Source organism: Zosterops lateralis (assembly GCF_965231275.1).
Source record: "Zosterops lateralis genome assembly, chromosome: 15".
Classification (NCBI taxonomy): Eukaryota; Metazoa; Chordata; class Aves; order Passeriformes; family Zosteropidae; genus Zosterops; species Zosterops lateralis.
The window spans coordinates 8,053,232-8,070,183 of record NC_139775.1 but is presented as its reverse complement, the minus strand read 5'-3'; the positions used below and the strand labels follow the sequence as shown (position 1 = coordinate 8,070,183).

Genomic DNA, 16,952 nt, shown 5'->3' with positions numbered 1-16,952 from the left:
TTTTAAGTTTGCAAACCGCCGACCGAAGGCAACACTTGACGACTACGGCGTTTCCCCAGGAATGTCAGAATTCTCCCACGTACAACCGATGAGAATGAGAATCACAATCTCAATAAGTCTCGGCCTGGTTCTCCTCAGGTCAGGAACAAAACCCCAGAGGCACATTTCAGCAGTCCCACCATCCGCAGGCAGATGCAGCTCCTGCAGCACCAGCGGGCCGGGAGGGTGCGATGCCCCGGAGAGCCCCGGGAGCTCCAGCTCACTCTGCCGGCGGCTCCTGCTGGTCCTCAGCCGTGTGTCGGCACGGGCCGGGCGCCGGCCGCAGGTACCGGGGGCTGCTGTACATCCTGATGATGTGCGGGGCCTGTATCCAGGTGCTGATCAGCTGGAAGGCCACCAGGTCCAGCGTGGGCCCGTCGAAGGCAGACAGCAAGTTCACGGGCGCCGCCTCCTTGAGGAACCGGGGCAGCGCCACGGCCTCGGGGATGCCGCTGTTGCCCAGGAAGAAATCCATCAGCACCTGCCTGCGCAGGCAGTCCCTGAGGTACAGCACCAGCTCCTCCAGCCGCTCCACCAGGAACCGCTCATCCCAGGCCTCCAAGGGGCCCTGCAGCAGCAGCGAGAACAGGGCCGTCTTCAGCAGGTAGGAGGAGAGCACTCGGCCCCACTGAGAGCAGAAAGGCTCCTCCAGGCCGTGCCCGCGGAGGTCCCGCAGGCCCTTGAGGATCTGCAGGCACTTGAGGTGGCAGGAGGCGGCCGGGGCCTGCTCCTTCAGCCAGCCCAGCAGCCGCTGCTCGTGCCGCGAGGCGTTGAGGCCCCAGAGCGCCTCGGGGCCCAGGGAGCCGGGCGGGCCCGCGGGCGGCAGGGCCGTGAGGTAGAGCGCGTCGCCCAGAGGGATGGCGGGGATGAGGCGCACGGCCATGGAGATGTGGCAGCAGACGTAGTCGGAGCAGGGCAGGATGTGCAGCGTGGGCGGCTGCCCGGGGCAGGCCGAGAGGCTGACGCGGCACCGCTCCTGCAGCCGGTAGCGCACGGCGCCCAGGCAGCGCTGCAGATGGCCCTGGAACCAGCGCAGCACCAGCCCCGAGGAGAGGTGGCTGCGGCCCTGCAGCTCCACGCAGAAGCCCTCGATAAAAGGCCGGCAGCGTCGCGTCCAGCCGTCCCTGGCCCGCAGGCCGCAGAGGAAGGCGCCGCACGGCCCCGGCTCGTCGGCGCGGCGCGGCTGCGGCTCCAGGTGCGGCGGCAGCCGCAGGGGCACCAGGATGTCGAAGCAGTCGGGGCTGCGGACCTTGTGCTGCTCGTAGGCGCTGCCGATGCGCACGAAGTCCCCGCGCAGGCTGAGGGCCAGCGGGCCGGGCTGCAGCCCCTGAGCCTTGGCGGCGCGGACCAGCTCGGCCACCACCCGCCCCACGTGCGCCTTGCTGTGCCCCAGCACGTGCGGCGACACCCGCAGCTGCCGCGCGTGGAACCGCTCCAGGGCCCCGCGCCGCGGGCCCGCCGCCCACCGCGCCCCGCCGCGCCGGGGACCGCCGCCCGCCGCGCCGCAGCAGCGGGCCAGCAGGCAGCCGAGCAGCAGCAGCGCCGAGCCCTTCAGCAGCGGCACCCCGGAGCCCGCCGCCGCCGCCTCCGCCGCGTCCCCCGGGCCCCCCGCGCCCTCGCCGGCCGCGCTGCCGCGCAGCGCCTGGTAGAGGCAGAGGAGCGCGGTGCAGAGCGCGGTCAGCAGCGGCCAAAAGCCCCGCAGGCGGAGGGGGGAGGCGGGCAGGGCGCGGCGGGGGCTCGGGCCGCGGGGGGAGCCGCCACCGCCGCCCGGCCCCGCGGGCAGAGAGCGCCCGCCCCCGCCGGCCCCCTCCTCCTCCGCCGCCCCGGCCGCCCCCAGCGCGGGCCCGCCGCTGCCCCTCGCCCCGCCGCGCCCCTGCCTGCCCGGCCGCCGCTCCGCTCCGCTCCCCGCCGGCTTCCTCTTCCGAGGGACGCGGCCCCGCGTCAGCCGCCGGCTGAGCTCAGAGGAAATGCCGCGGGCGGCGGCCCGAGGGCCGGGGGCGTTGTCCGACGGGGGCCGGCCCGGGGCGGGGAGCGGCACCGCCCGCGAAGGCGCGGATTCCCGATTTCCCGCTTTCTGGAGTTCGCGATCCCCGCTCGCCCGATTTCCCGCTTTTCCTCTTTCCCATCTCCTGATTTCCCGCCTTCCCGCCCAGGCAGGCAGAGTCAGGGCTGCCCCCGGCCCGGGCACAGCCCCCCGCAGCCCTGCCCGTGCCGGCCCTGAAAGAGAAGCGAGAGCCGGGTTCGCGCCCCCCTCACCGCAACAGCGCCCTGCAGCGTGTTTTGGTGTAAAACCGCGAGTTTCTGTACCCCCTGTACACGAGGGGACGGCGGTGCCGGGGGGAGCACTCCCACCCGAGCTGTCGTGCTCTGTCACAAGCTCCACGTTGCACGTTTTTCCTCAAATCGGTGTTACAGGCCTGTCCACTGCAGGGAGGGGAGTCCCCTCCCGTTCCCAGCTCTGCCTGAGGGTCTCGGGGCCAAAGGAGCAGCAAAGCCATCAGTGCACCGCTGTGTGAACGGGCTGCTGCCGTACTAGCAGCTGCCTGCGGTCATAGAATCATTCAAAAGCCTCAAGGTAAAAACCACAAGGTAAAAAAAGGGTTTTTTACCTTGTGCCCAAATTATTAACAAATTAAGAGAGAAGAAATAACCCCGGGGGTTAAATCTACACAGATACTTGAGATAGTTTTTAAACACATAGTTTGCTGGGAGTATGTTAAAATGTCTCAATTATTGATGGGGACAGGGTCATCATCCTCAGCTTCTGTTTGCTTAATAAATATTTACAGAATGTTGAAGCTGTTTGCTGAAGTTTAAGAACCCATCTATGTAAGCATTCTGCTTGGTTTAATTTGGGGTGATGAAGTTCCTGCTGCTGCATCTGCACGGTGTCCTGGGTGGCTCCACAAAGGTGAAAAGCAGTGCTTGAACACAAGAGACTGAACCCAGCAAGCTGCAAATGCTGGAACAAGGAAAGGGTCAGAGAATCAAGAGATATGGCGTACAAATGTTTGGTTATGTCATTTGTGGTTATATGAAACAAAATATGACTTTTAGGTACATAAAAATCCAACCTGACAGGAAGTAGCGTATGTTGCATAGCCAAGATGCTGCACACAAAGTCAAACTAGGTAACCAAGGTCAAGAAGCCTGAATTAATTCACAGGCAACCAAACTAGGATGAGAGTTAAGAGTACACTTGAGAGATACAGAGAGAAGTCCTAATCACTCCGATTCTTGAAATTACAATCAGGAGATTGGGGATTTTTAAAATTAAAAATAAAGCAGATGTAAAGGCAAGAAACCGCAGGCAATTTTATAACATCTCAACCAGCAAAATATTCCATGCCCTACAACTGAAAGCACATTTTCTGACAGCTCCAGTCAGCTAAGTCCAGAGCCTTGCTACTCAGAAGTATCATCCCACAAGAGCTATATCTTGCAATGAAAACCCAGGAAATGAAAAGCATCTTTTTTCCCACTCCTTGTTTCATGTTTTCCTATATTTCTTCATAAGGCCGAATGAGGGGACAAAAACATTCATTGTTCTGCTTTATTGCCTGTGACCCATCACTTCACTTTGTCCTGCACCCCCAAAACTCCAAACTGTTTAAATAACACAGCTGTCCTGGTATTAACCCGATCCTTCAAGATGTTTTATTGGAAAATATTGTTGAACTCTGTGAACCCTTGGCTCATATATTCAATTTTTACTAGCCTGTGGGGTTTTTTTTCACCCTCAAGCCCAGCATGTTTCACATGCCTTCGGACCTTGCTCCAGGCACACTGATTTTTCAAGACAGGCTGGGCTCTCTTTTCATGCAGGGTTGATTTGATTAGCTGCACAGCCATGCTCAGGAGACAGACAGCTACATCTGCAGCAGCTGGCACAGCCCTTCACGCCTGCTGCCCACAGGGGGACCTGGAGCTTCTCAGCACTGCAGTGATCCCTGTGGGACCTCTGCACAGGCCAATGCTGCAGTTTCCCAGGCAGCCGTGGGATCCAGGGGCTGGAGCAAATGCAGATGTCACCTCAGGCAGTGGCACAAACCAGGGGCCAGCTGGCCCAGAGCGTGTGACCAGTCACACCAGGCCTGGCAGTGCAAACACAGGCTCAGCACGTGCTTCTACGTGCCCAGGTGGTGCTGGGGAAGACTCTCTCAGGCTGCAGAGTAACACGTTGAATGCTAATAATGTCACCTAAACATCAGAACCAGAATGAATCCATAGCACTGATTTTTACCACCACTGTTTAAATTACTAGCTAGTCCTTTCTCTCTTCCTCAGCCAGAGGCAAGATGAAATCTGTAGAGCCTTGGGCTGATAAAAGGTGGCCAGTGGCCTGTTTTCTGGGACCTTGGCTGCTTCATGACTCCCTGAGCGCAGAGTCTGGGAAAAATGCTGATTATGTCACAGCTAGGAGATGTCCCAGAGGTGCTCAGCTTTATGAAGTTTTTAATAGCAATTGCATAGTCAAGAAAAATAATAGGTTGGACACTATTATTAGTGTCCAACTTGACCTCAAAATTGTGACCAGAGAGAATTCATAACATCAATTTTTACTACCATTGTTTAAATCACCCATTGTTTAAATCCATATTGTCTAAACACTCACTCCAGAATGTCCCATATACAGGATATCCTGCTCACTAAATAAGGAATAATGTTATTCTTAAACAAGTTGAGCTAAAAATAGCTCATGATAGCTCTGGGGGAGATTTGCAGAGGCAAAAGCAGTGGGTCAGAGGATCCATTAAAGTTTCTCCAAAGTTGGCAGTATTTCATACATCTGTGTGACTGAGCTGTTCATGCTACAGTACACCAGCCACTGTCAGATGTAGGCAGAGCACACCACCTGAGGAGATAGAAGGAAATGGCAGAATGACAGAAGGCACAAACAGGTGATGTTATTTGTCAGATGTCTTTATGATCTACCTGAGACACAAGCCTGAGATTTCCTCCCAGCTGTCCCAGGTTGGTATCTGCCCTGCTGAATCAGAGCTGCAGAGTCTGCTACAGGTACAGGAGGAAGTCTCTGGGGATCCTTTCCTGTGCTGTACAGCTGCTTTTCCACAGCAAGTGGGTTATACCTGCATCTTCTCATAATGCACTATTAAACAGTCTATAGCAGAAAAGTACAATAATTGATTGCAAAAGAATACAAGTCTGAATGGTTGGTCACTTGGGACTTCATGTCCCAGTAATTACTCTTCTAATTATTTCCTCTGAAAGCAAACTTACCAGCACATCTCTCCCACAGCCCACTGGATGGTCCAGCCAAGGAGATGCTATAAATCAAAATAAACATCCTTTGCCTGTCATTCCTCCAACTCCCAGATTTTATGGAAACTGTTAACTACGATACAAACCAACAGTCTCAGACAGACATAAATCCATTTTTCATTGTGGGCTAATGAATCTCTGCCAGTCACAGCAGCAGGGGATGAGAAAACAGGAGAGGCTGTCTTGCTACCACAAACAGCTGAAGAAGCCAAACCTCCAGAGCAGTATATGGACAGGAAGGAGTTTGGGGAGTAGGGATGTTACTGCACATTCTCTCCTAAAATATTTTCTGTTTACCAAGTCTGATGTGCTTACCACCTCTGCCAGTCTGTTTGCTCACTATCAGCAGGGTGTAGCACTTCCTAATCTGAGAGTCTGCAAGCAGATTGGGTTGCTGTAAACCACACACAGCCCAATACAGGATTTCCTTTCTCTAGAAGGATGGCTTCCTGAGTAATTCATACAACAATCTCTTGTCCAAGCCTGTCCTTGTCACAAACAGAAATACCCTGGCTCTGTGCTGGTGATCAGTACCAGCATCAGCTGGTTCATTTCCAGCTTATCTCATATCATTTGAAAACCCTCAAAGACTACCTTTTTTGCATAGAAACTTGTTTGAGCAGGGCACTTATACTTACCCATTACATGGCATTCAGGAAGATATGCCTATGTGCTTCCAGCTAAGCAATGAACCAGGAATGAAACCCCCAGCTCATCTGCATCAGTCTCATTCGTATGCTGAGTTCTGTCTGATGAGCTGTGAGTGTGGCTCTCTGCTGTCCCATGGTCCCCATGAAACTGAAGTGGCTCATGTGAAGAATTCCAACTACAGCATCACAAAAAGGAAACATCTTTCAGCAAGGAGTGTGCAAGTACACAACCATCATACAGAAGGGTTATCAGCAGTAACGGGAAAGTTTCTTACATTGGAAATGGAAACATGAAAACTCTCCACGTCAAGACTGTAAGTCTTGCAGTTGCAGTTCAGTTTTTGATGTAATCCATATTTGAATGACAACAGTCACAGCTTCCAGTGCTGTATCTAAACACTCCAGCCAACAAGCCCTGCTAACTCTCCCAGGGCAGCAGAGGAGGTGATCACGCTGTGCTGGTGACAAGGCCCCAGTGTGTCACCTTCCATGCAGGAGCCTCCTCAGTCTTTCCCTTTCCCTGCTACCCCCAGGGCTCAGCAGATGTTGTGGATCTGAGGATCCCCACTATGGAATTCCCAGGTTTAAAAAGCATCAGATAGAGCCAAACCTCGCATGTGCTTTGTTAAAATAGTTTAACAAAAACCATCTTAATATCGATCTAATTAAACTTAGACACATTTGTGCGCGTTCAAATATAAATTTAATCACTGACTGTAACAGTTTAGTTTGATTAATGGTAAGTCACTGAAATGTGTATTTGCACCATAACTTGCTCAACTAACAAAAAGTGATTACATAGCTGAGCCCTAATTTACTAATTAAAGCAGAGTATTTTAAATGAGGATTGTAACAGTTTCATTATACCAGTTTGGGGTTGTTGTGCCATTTCTATTTTTCACAACCGGTGCAAGGGAGCTGGAGAAGAGACACCAGGCTTGTCCCACAGCTCTGTGCTGGTTTCGGCAGGGCTGTGTCAGTGTCACTGGTGGCTTTCAAAGCAGCAGCAGCTGCCCATCCCCTCCAGTGCCTGTCATTACAGGGTCTTTCTGCTTTGGGTTTCCATACCCCTTAGAGCTTGCCATGAAATTAGAGAAGGGGTTTTGTGCCTGACAAATACCCTGCAGCAGCGAGCTACAGAGATTAAGTTTAGGCACAAAGTGATGAGATACAGCTAACAGAATCAAAGCAAAGCACACAACAGGAAACAAGCTCTGTTATCGGCTTACAGCCCAAATAATGAGATGAACCTGGCTCAGCTGACACGCTCCTGATGAGCCTGGGATGGATCACCCACCCAGGGAAGCAGAGGGAAAATACAGCGTGGGAGGAAACCTGATTGAGGGAGGATCTGTCTGGGGAAACTGGCTTATCAGCACTCAGCAATTAGGGTGGGTAAAGCTGATACCCTGGCTCACAGCACCTGCTCTGCAGGGCTGGAAGGCAGTGATAGCCCTAGGAAGCCCTGTCCTAGACCCTCATCCTGCCAAGGACATAGGGGGGTTAAAATGGTTAAAAGGAAAGTGACCTGCAGAGAAGGCAAAGCAACCCCAAACTATCAAAGGACCCAAGCCAGCACTGTTTCTCACTGCATTCCCAGAGGGATAGGAGCAGAGGTTCTTGGGCTAGGGAGATTTCACACCACACCCAAACCCACACCTGGAGCCTGGCAGCAATCCTCAGCTGGATTATCTCCATCAGGAAACATCACCCCAGTGACACCAGCCCACACAGGGCAGTGTCCTGTGCACTGCTCTGGCCCACCCGATTTGGGTGGAAAAATGCTGGGAGGATGCTGCAAGTGCTGCTCAGCATTGGTTGAAATTAAAACCTTGCAGCACAGTGCCTAGGAGATGTCTGCACAGGGAGTTGTTGAAATCATGGCTAAAAATCAGCCTCAGTCACTTAATCTTTCTGGTTCAAAGTAAATCCTTTACCTGCTTGGCTGCCCTGTGTGGGGATGAGCATTACAGTGATGGAGCCTGAAATCTCACCAGCAGGGCTAAATTTGATCTCTTCCCAGTATCTCTCCACAGTGATTTCTCAGGCTGCGTCCCTTTAACTAAGATTAAACTTTCCACAGATCGATGCAAAGCAACACAATTACTTCATTTGCAAGGCACCAAGGGCAGCATATTCCTATCTTTAAGGCCATTCAGATGAGCTCATTTAATGACAGCTATTTTTATGTCTGGTGTCATAGGTTTCATTATTACAGCGTCAACCACTTGAACAGAGGTGGGAGCATCTTTCATGTTCTACCTAATTCAATTCAAATCTCTTTTTTTTTTTTTAATTTATGATACAGAAGGCATCATATTTACTCCCTGGAATTGTAAAATACAAGATTCTCACACAGATACAAATGCAAATCCACTGAAACAACAGGAATGGCCTAGGCTCCCCTAAGGGAGACTGAGGTCAAGCACAAGCTGCCTTTACAACAAGCTGGTTAATGTTTGAATGCTATTTCTTTACTTCCAGAACACATTCTGTCTTCTGTTCCCTTTGCTATCCCTACCCTCTAAGGTGGTACCTGCAAACAGGGGAGGAGAAGGGTGAATGCAAAAGGTTCATTTTCCCCATCTCAGCATTTGTGTGAACAGACACATCCATGACCTGGCTGAGTGCAAGGGAGTGGATCCCTGCCTGGGGGCTTTACAAACATCTCATCAACGTTGGGTTCATGTTGCAGTGCCCAGAACCAGCCCCTTCCCTAGCCAGAGAGTCACCAGTGCCCATGGGATCTTTATAGCTGAATGGAGAAGAATATGCTTGCAACTGAAGGAGGACATAACTGTTAAAGAAAGCATGGAGCAGTGACAGACTTGAGCCCATTGCAGCATCCCTCTTTAGGGACTGTGGATGTGGTGCTGCAGAGTACAGATGTGCCAGCCATCCCTGCAATAATTTTCTGATCCCCAGGGTAGCACAGAAAAGGGATATCTGTGGTGGGCAAAGAATGAAGAGTGTGGACTGGAAAAACAAAGAATTGAGCCTACCCAAAACCAAGCTTCTACTCAGATTGCATCTCTTTAAATGACACAACACTGTCCTCATATTAATGTGTTTTTCCCTCCATCTCTCTGCTCTGCCTGCTGCCACAGCATGACAGATGACAGAGGCTTGGGGAGAGCTGCCTCAGGCTGCACAAATTTCAAGCTCTCTCCGAGAGCACTTTGATACTGGAAGTTACACACTTGAAATTTCCATACCTTATGCTCTGCTGTGGTCACAGCTTTTCTGGGATCTGCTCTGAGGGGAGCTTGAACAGCTCATCTCTGTGGGAAGATTTTTAGTCATTTAAGAAGTATGAAATACTAAGGGTTGCAACTGAACTTGCTAAATTATTTCAGTTCACACAATTCCAGCACTTTAGTCTTCAGCTCTGGAATAAATAATAAACTCTCTTTCTAGATCAATTTTTTGACAGGCTTATGAATTATAAACCAAATAAATGTATTTTAAATATCACTGCTAAATATATTAGAGAATAATGAATTATTCATGATGATTGAGTGCTTCATGGAATTTATTTCCCTTGATTTAGCTCCCCAAGTAGATTAATATTACAAAAAATAGGTATGTCCCAAGACAGCCAGGTAACAGGTCCATTTACAACTTCTCCACTGATCAAAGACAGGGAGTAGAAACATGCATAACTTAGTTTTAGTGCCTGTCCTCATCCATCAGAAAAAGGCAAGGCATTCAGCTCAAAACATACCTGAGCATACAGTGGCCCACTATGAGGAAGCCCAGTGGCAGACAGGTTGTCCTCTCCTGGCCTCCAGCCATGCTTGCAGGTCATTGGGACAGCATGAAACCACCTTTCCTGTGCTCCAGGAAAACCCAGCTCCTGCTCAGCAGTGCAAGCTCACCCTTTGTCACCAGCTCACCAAGAAGGGCTGGAAGGCTTTGAGTCCAGGACAGCCATAAATACACCTGTGTGCTCTCTGAGTGCTACAAGAACCAGTGGAGAGCATCCAGCAGACATGGAGATGAGGCCAGTAAAAGGGTCTTGCCAGCCTTCCAACTACAGTGTGTTCAGCCACCACTTTGCTCCCTTGTCGGCTCTCCAGGTGCAGCTGAGTCCACCCCAAACATGGCTCAGGCCATAGCAGCACTTATCTCTGTGAGCAGAGAGAAAGGCACATTGTCCACTCCGTGAGTCAGCAGAGCTATATGATAAAGAAGCACACACTGATCTGTACTTGCACAGATACTTCCACCAGCCCATCAATAATGACAGTCAATTGTCATGATAATGCTTCCACTTGTAACCTCTTACCTTTGGAGCAGGCTTTGATTGGGATTCAGCCCCCTGAAGCATTGCTGGGTAAGGGGCACAGCTGGACTTGCCAATGACCACATGATTCAAATAAGCAACACCTTATAAAGTTATTTTAGAAGCCAAGGAAAGCAAAGCCCACAGAAAAATCAGACCCAACTTACGTCCAAGAATGCAAAGAGAAATGAAACACCTAAAATTAATTTAAGAAGTTGTTTGATTTAAGGCAAATACAGATGGGTAGTGGCTATGACTTCTGAAACCTCAGAGTGTGCAAGTCTAAACACAGGGATGGTAAGTAGGGGCATGGGTGCAGCTCCAGAGACAAAACAGACTTTGATCCACTTTGGATTCTTTCTCCCTAACAACAAACAAACAAAAAAAAAGCAAACAAAAACAGATACTGAATCAAGTCCATGCTGGTGTGCTGCAGCAATTTCAGATCATTGACTGTTTGTATTAGAAGCAGATTAATATCTTGGTATGTGAGAGAACTCAGGAATGAGTAAGTGTTGCCTAAGATGAACAGGGTGAACATTGAGTAAGAGCAGAGTATGGCATAATAATTGCCAAATGCAGGAAAAATTATCATTGGTTTTACAATGTAGATGAATATTCTCTAGAAAATTTCGTCTGCAAACTTCTTCTCTTGGTTTTATGCAGTTTTCATAACCCATGCAGGTCATGTGTGTAATTTGTTCTATTAGTTTCTCTTGGCTGTGATAATAAGGCTGTTTGGGGTTAGGTTTTTTGATATATATATATATATATATATATATATATATATATATATATATATATATTAGTGAATCAAAAACAAATGTATTAAGAGTTCTGCTGATTATTCCTAACTCACTACAGGTCAGTACAAGATGACACATCATCTAAAGACAAAGGCTGTAGCAGTATCACATGTATTTTGGAAAGTGTAGGGAGATAAAAAGAGGGAAAAATATAAGAATGAATTTTCTTGCTAGTTGGGAAGTCATGGAAAGCAACATACAGGGCTTTCACCACTGGGTCTGGTGAGTTATTTCTGTTTGAATAGCAAGTCTGTGGAGAATGATGGAAAGAAAGAATGAACTATCAGGTCATTCCATAGCATAGCTTCATGTAAGTATTTTTATCCCAGGAGTTCGCAACATCGTATCCAAGCAATGTATTGATGCCTTAAGTTATAGCTTTCATGTTTTTCAGATTCTGTGCTGCACAGGGGTGCAGTTCTGGGCCTCAGATTAAGTGTTAGTCAGCTCTCTTTACAGAGTAGGGAGACAAAACAAATCCTTTCCCCGATGGAGACCAAGGACAACTGTTACAAGTTTTCAGGCACAAAACTGTAAACAACAGTGGACTGAAGAGAGAAAACAAAAAGGATGTGACTTCATAATCTGAAGCTGTAATTGGACAATTAAAGCCCAATATGCGAATGGACAAAACTTATAAAAGTGTGAGATCTCATGACGGATCGTCCATTTTTTGATCATTTTAAGTCCACCTTGAGTGGACCTAGCCACCTGGCCAGGCTCTTGTACTGCCCAAGGTGTATCCTAAAGGCCTTTCAATAAATATCTACTATATTCTCTAGCTGTGTCCAGTCTCTGTTCCAGGTCAGCCTTCCCAAGGCATCAGTTTCAGATGAGCCTAGGTAGCTGCTTCAGCAGCTGTGTGTGAACTGCCAGAAATACAGACTGAAAATTCCTCCCTATCCATGGAAAAGCCCCAAATGGTGCAGCAGTTCACAGGAAAGCTTCAAGAATACCCGTACCAGCTTACCAGGATGAATCCTCTTGCTGGTCATCAGCCTGAAACATCCAGTGAGCATTGGAATTCATGTCACATCTGCTGGAGAGGACCATATGTTCCAGCTTATGCTGAACTAGTGCTCTGTGCTGTCTCTGCATTTATGACAAATGATAAGCAAACACAGCCAGCTCTAGAGTCTGTATATAAACACATGTATCTGTCATCTTCCTCTGCAAGGCTTGGCTCCCTGAGAAGGCAGAACTGATTCTCATGCATTATCTCTCTCAGCATATGCCCCATGTCTTACAAGATTCTCACATTTTGTGTAAACAATAGCACTTGTGTCACTTAAAATTGAGACATAATTATTTCTCATTAGCAAGTACTGTTGTGATATTTGGGTGGGAGGAATTGAAAAGCGGACAGTTATTAATTAAAAAAAAAAATCACATTTCAACCATGTCTTTAAAGTCTTCTTTCAACCACCTTTGAAATATTCAAGTAAACAGCATTTTTCCTGCCGAAGTCAGAACAATGAGAGCTGACAAGACGAGGTATGGAAGACAGCTCCTCATCTGTCACTAGCAGTTACCTTTCCAGGTCAGGGCTGGAATCAACCCATTAAACTACACTTGCAGAACATTCTCACCAGTGATTTTAAATCCTGCCACTGTTCTTTTGCTGGATAAAACTCAACTTAGAAGAAGCAAGGTGAGCACATTTTCACATACCAGGAGTGCTGTATGGTTAGGACAATAATAGAGCCACAAGGGAGATTTAGCTCCCCTCAAACTGTATTTCCAGTGTGTTCCTGCCACAGACCTGGTAGGAGCATGGCTGTGCCTCCCACAGGAGGGAAGAAACAATCTACCATCAGCAAGATGAGACACAGCCCTAAATTAGATATAGACTACTGCTTAAAAAGGAAGCTTACTTTAATGCAGAGATAGCAACAAAGATCAACAGGACTGAGTCATCTGCCTTGACACTACACATCTGTCTGCACCTATAAGCAAAGGCTTTACACTCTACTAAATGTTTCATCCATTTACATACAGTTAGCAGCCTCTGACTATACAGGTGCCCTCAAGCCACATGCTTGGGATAAATTCTTGACAGCTTGCTAAAAGACTGCTGGCAGAGCTTGTCTTCAAAATGAACTGCAAGAAAATTCAAATCCCCCTCGCCCACTACTGCCTTTGCTCTGACCTGGACAGCCCAGGCAGGTAGCTGGCCAGTAGCCACAGAGAAAACAGAAAAACACTTTTAGTGCCAGAAACAATCTTTATTACAGTCCAGAAAAGGTATTTTAAATATGAAAACCACCCACTTGATGTATGACTGCTTTTGTTAATATCTTGGGCTACACATATCTACCTGTAACATAAAATCAATAAATCCATCTCTCCTAGGCACAAGTAACACTGAAAAACAAATCACTGACATTCAAACAGTTGGGTGGAAAATACTTGCAAGGAAAGAAGACATAGGAAGCCTGAAGTCTTAAGCAGACAACGAGACTGTCAGGGTGGTCATTAGAAGCATCCTTTCCTCTGTGCCAGGTCAGGAACCAGGCATTGCAAGGACAGCTAATCTGAATGATCTAATAGTTGCCCAAAACTACTTGAAGGGTATTTACCAAGATAGTAGAGGCAAACTCTTCTCCATGATGCTAACTTACATAATAAGCAGCAGGCGTGACAGTCTTGGAAGGTACAGGATAGATATCAGAAAAAAAAGTGCCACTGGTAGGGTCACGCAGGTCCAGACCAGGCTGCCCACAGAGGCTGTGAAATTTCAGTTCCTGGAGGTTTTCATCGCCTGTCTGGAAGAAATCATGGCTGACCTGCTTTAGTGCTGGCCACAGTCCTGCTTCCAGCAGGAGGTTGGACAAGATGACCTCCAGAGCTCCTTTCCAAGTAACACTGCAGGACTCCTGGGATTTCATCAGAACATCATTTACTTCCAGCTAAGAACAAGCACAAGTAAAGGCAGTGCCATGGCCAGAGTTTGTGAGACAAAGATCTTCAGAACCAGAAAAAAACCCCCATTTTTAAAAATACCAGCATAGGTGTATTAATCTGCATCCTAACACAATGAAACACTGCTGCTCTCATAAGCTACAGTTCTGGACACGGAGTACCACCCCTGCTCTGCAAAACTGTAGCAGAAGGTGGCAAAACCTTCTCAAAAACACCTGAAGTGAGCAGGAGGCTGCATTTATTGAAAGCATCTAACAACAACAACTGGAATTTTCATTCTACCACAGTCAAACTTTTAGAAATACATTACCCACTGAACCTAAACTGTTAACTCATTTACTCAACATTAGATTAGCTCCAATACTCTGAAAAAGAATATCAGCAAGTGCTCTCCAACACAAGCTAAGTTCTGCCACTCTGGAAGTACAACTGCAAAGCTGCTGTCATTCTCCTAAATCCACTCAGAATTTTCATGTCAGATGCAATAAAAACTGAAGTAACAAATAGAAAAATGGTAGTACCTTTAAACAATCTCCTCCCTTGTAACACACATTCCTCCTTTAAATTGGCCAATATTTCTGCCTTAGCCCTTTAAGCCTCCCAAGCAAAAAAAATATGTGCAGAATTCAATGCAAGTGACATGCCACAATTTTGAAGCTAGTGACAAAAAAATGAGTGCCATTTGAAATTATGTCTTCCCTAAAGTCAAGTTACAAGGCAGATGCATATAGATTAAATAACTCCTGTAATACTAAGAACAAATAGAGATGTACAATCTATGTCATCCCCAGCACAGGGACTGTATGGCACATCCTCAGCTGATCACAAGCCTTGCTCTGTGTGCTCAAGTGAGTCATACAGATTTACTCCTGACAAAAATGAAGCCCAACCCAGACAATGATTTAGCTCTCTGCCAAACAATCCTGTGAGTCTCATTTTGCATAATTTGCACCATAAATCACAGAATCAGAGTGGTTTGGGTTGGGTTAGAGGGGACCTTAAAGCTCAGCTCATTCCACAGCCCTCTGCCTGGGCAGGGACACCTGCTAGCCTGTCCTACCTGCATTGGACACTCCCAGGGATGGGGCAGTCACAGCTTCTTGGAAACCTGTGCCAGGGACTCACCACTCTCATAGTGAAGAATTTCTTTCTTTTATCTAATCTAAACCTGCCCTCTCGCATCAAAAAGCCATAAACCCTTATCCTATCACTATATGCCCTTGACAAAAGTCCATTCAGCTTGTGTCAGCATCACCTTGTTAATCCCAGCCACGGGGATTTGATTTCTGCCTGGATGCTGCTGAAACGTGTCCTGGCACAGCCAGAGCTGCACGTCCAAGGCATCACACGTGCCTTCTGCAGTGCCACAGACAGTGCACAGATCCCAGCACAGGGACTGTGCCATCTGACCGTGTCACTCCCCTCCAAGCACAGTCTTATCTTTATCTCTGACTCAGCAGCTTTGGAGAATAGGGGCCAGGTTGTCCCCAGCACTGACTGCAGAAGAAACCAACAAGAGGTGAGATGCTCAAAGAGAAGGCAACAGCCCTATAGCCCTGCACACACACAGATGGGTACCTGCTGCTCCTCCTCACTGAGAAATACAACTGCTTCTGCAGGAGAATATTGGGATCAAGCCCTGGCTTATCACAAGAGCTACAAAAGACCTATGAGGGGAAGGATTTCATCCCACTGTGTATTATAAAACCCAAATTATGTATGTATTTTATCATTTACAAGGAAGCCACAAAACTCAAAGGCACAGTGAAGACCCTGTCATCTCCACTCCCTGTTCTGCAAATGCAGCATTTCACAGCCTTTCTCTGATCCAAGCTCCCCTTCCTCTGTCAACACGACCAGAGTTCATTGAGGATCACTATGATAACAGACTTGTATAAGCTATATACTTTGGCCTCTGCCTGCCCTTAACCCCTGCTGGGATGGCTGGTATTACTCAGCTTACTTCTACCTTAACAGAAAAAAGTAACTACAGCCTTCCAGCAGCTGTACAATAGAATTGTATAACACTAAGCACCTCTTGTTCTTTTTAACATTTTACCACTTTTTTTAGGCTTTCAAAAACTGAAACAGGTTTTTAGACAAAAAAAAAAGTCCCTTTTCCTTGAGAAAAATGAAAAGCAACTCCATTTTCTATGTAAAACAAAACAAAACAAAAAAAGAGTAAACTGCCAGTGAGCAGGAAAATGCACAAGGTTTGGAAGTGGCAGAACAGCCCACCCACACTTTAATGGATGGCTAGAAATCTGCTGCTCCATTAAAGAATGAACAAATCCTGCTCAGGAGCATAAAGCAGATTTGATCTTTCAGTTCATATGTCATGCTTGCAGCTGGAGACAGTGTTGCTGTCTGACACCCTTCTCAAATGTGCAGGATGTGTTCAGCTGGTGAGGACAAAGAACTCTCTATGAGCACTTTTGATTACAGCAGATATGACCAAACACAGGCGTCACATGGCAATTTCTTGGTATTTGATGTTCCCAGCCCTTGGCCAAACAAAATACATTTAACATGAGATTTGTCTCTTAAAAGCTGTTGCCCCAAGTGAGCAGTGTGTGATGGTCTCAGGGGCCACCCACATCCTGGACAATCACATGAGCATGCCTCTGTCTCAAGCCAATCCTGCCACTGCTGAGCACCACCACAGACATCTTCAGAGCATCTCTGCAACCTCAGCCCTGGAGAACACAAGGCTTCAGCTGAGCACCAGCTCTCTAGGAAATCCCCACAGATGCCTTGTCCAGCTTTCAATCCTGATGTAATGGGGAAAAGACCAGGAACTGTCTGGCTCAGTTTCCAGTTTATCTCACAAGACCACTGTATGTATGGGCATGCAGTGTGCAGCTTTGAGTCAAAATACACCATGCCCTGCCCTCCCTCCCCTGCAATAATGGACTTATAAAAGATGCCATCCTATGCTTCCCCTGGTATGAAAGACTTTACAATGGA

General features: G+C 48.0%; 1 protein-coding gene and 1 long non-coding RNA gene across 2 annotated transcripts; both read right to left on the bottom strand.

Annotated features, from left to right (window-relative positions):
- Window positions 1-259: 259 nt before the first annotated feature.
- On the bottom strand, window positions 260-5,288 carry ITPRIPL2 (ITPRIP like 2; the record flags this gene model as incomplete). Its single annotated transcript, XM_083872305.1, has 2 exons — window positions 260-1,775; window positions 5,281-5,288. The coding sequence occupies 2 exons, from the start codon at window positions 5,286-5,288 to the stop codon at window positions 260-262; spliced, it is 1,524 nt and encodes a 507-aa protein (XP_083728431.1).
- Window positions 5,289-5,924: 636 nt separating this feature from the next.
- LOC310915799 lies at window positions 5,925-10,031 on the bottom strand. The gene is made up of 3 exons (XR_014591219.1): window positions 9,697-10,031; window positions 9,188-9,253; window positions 5,925-6,148 (listed from the first exon to the last, which is right to left on the bottom strand). It is a non-coding gene; the product is annotated as an uncharacterized lncRNA (long non-coding RNA).
- Between the last annotated feature and the right edge of the window lie 6,921 nt (window positions 10,032-16,952).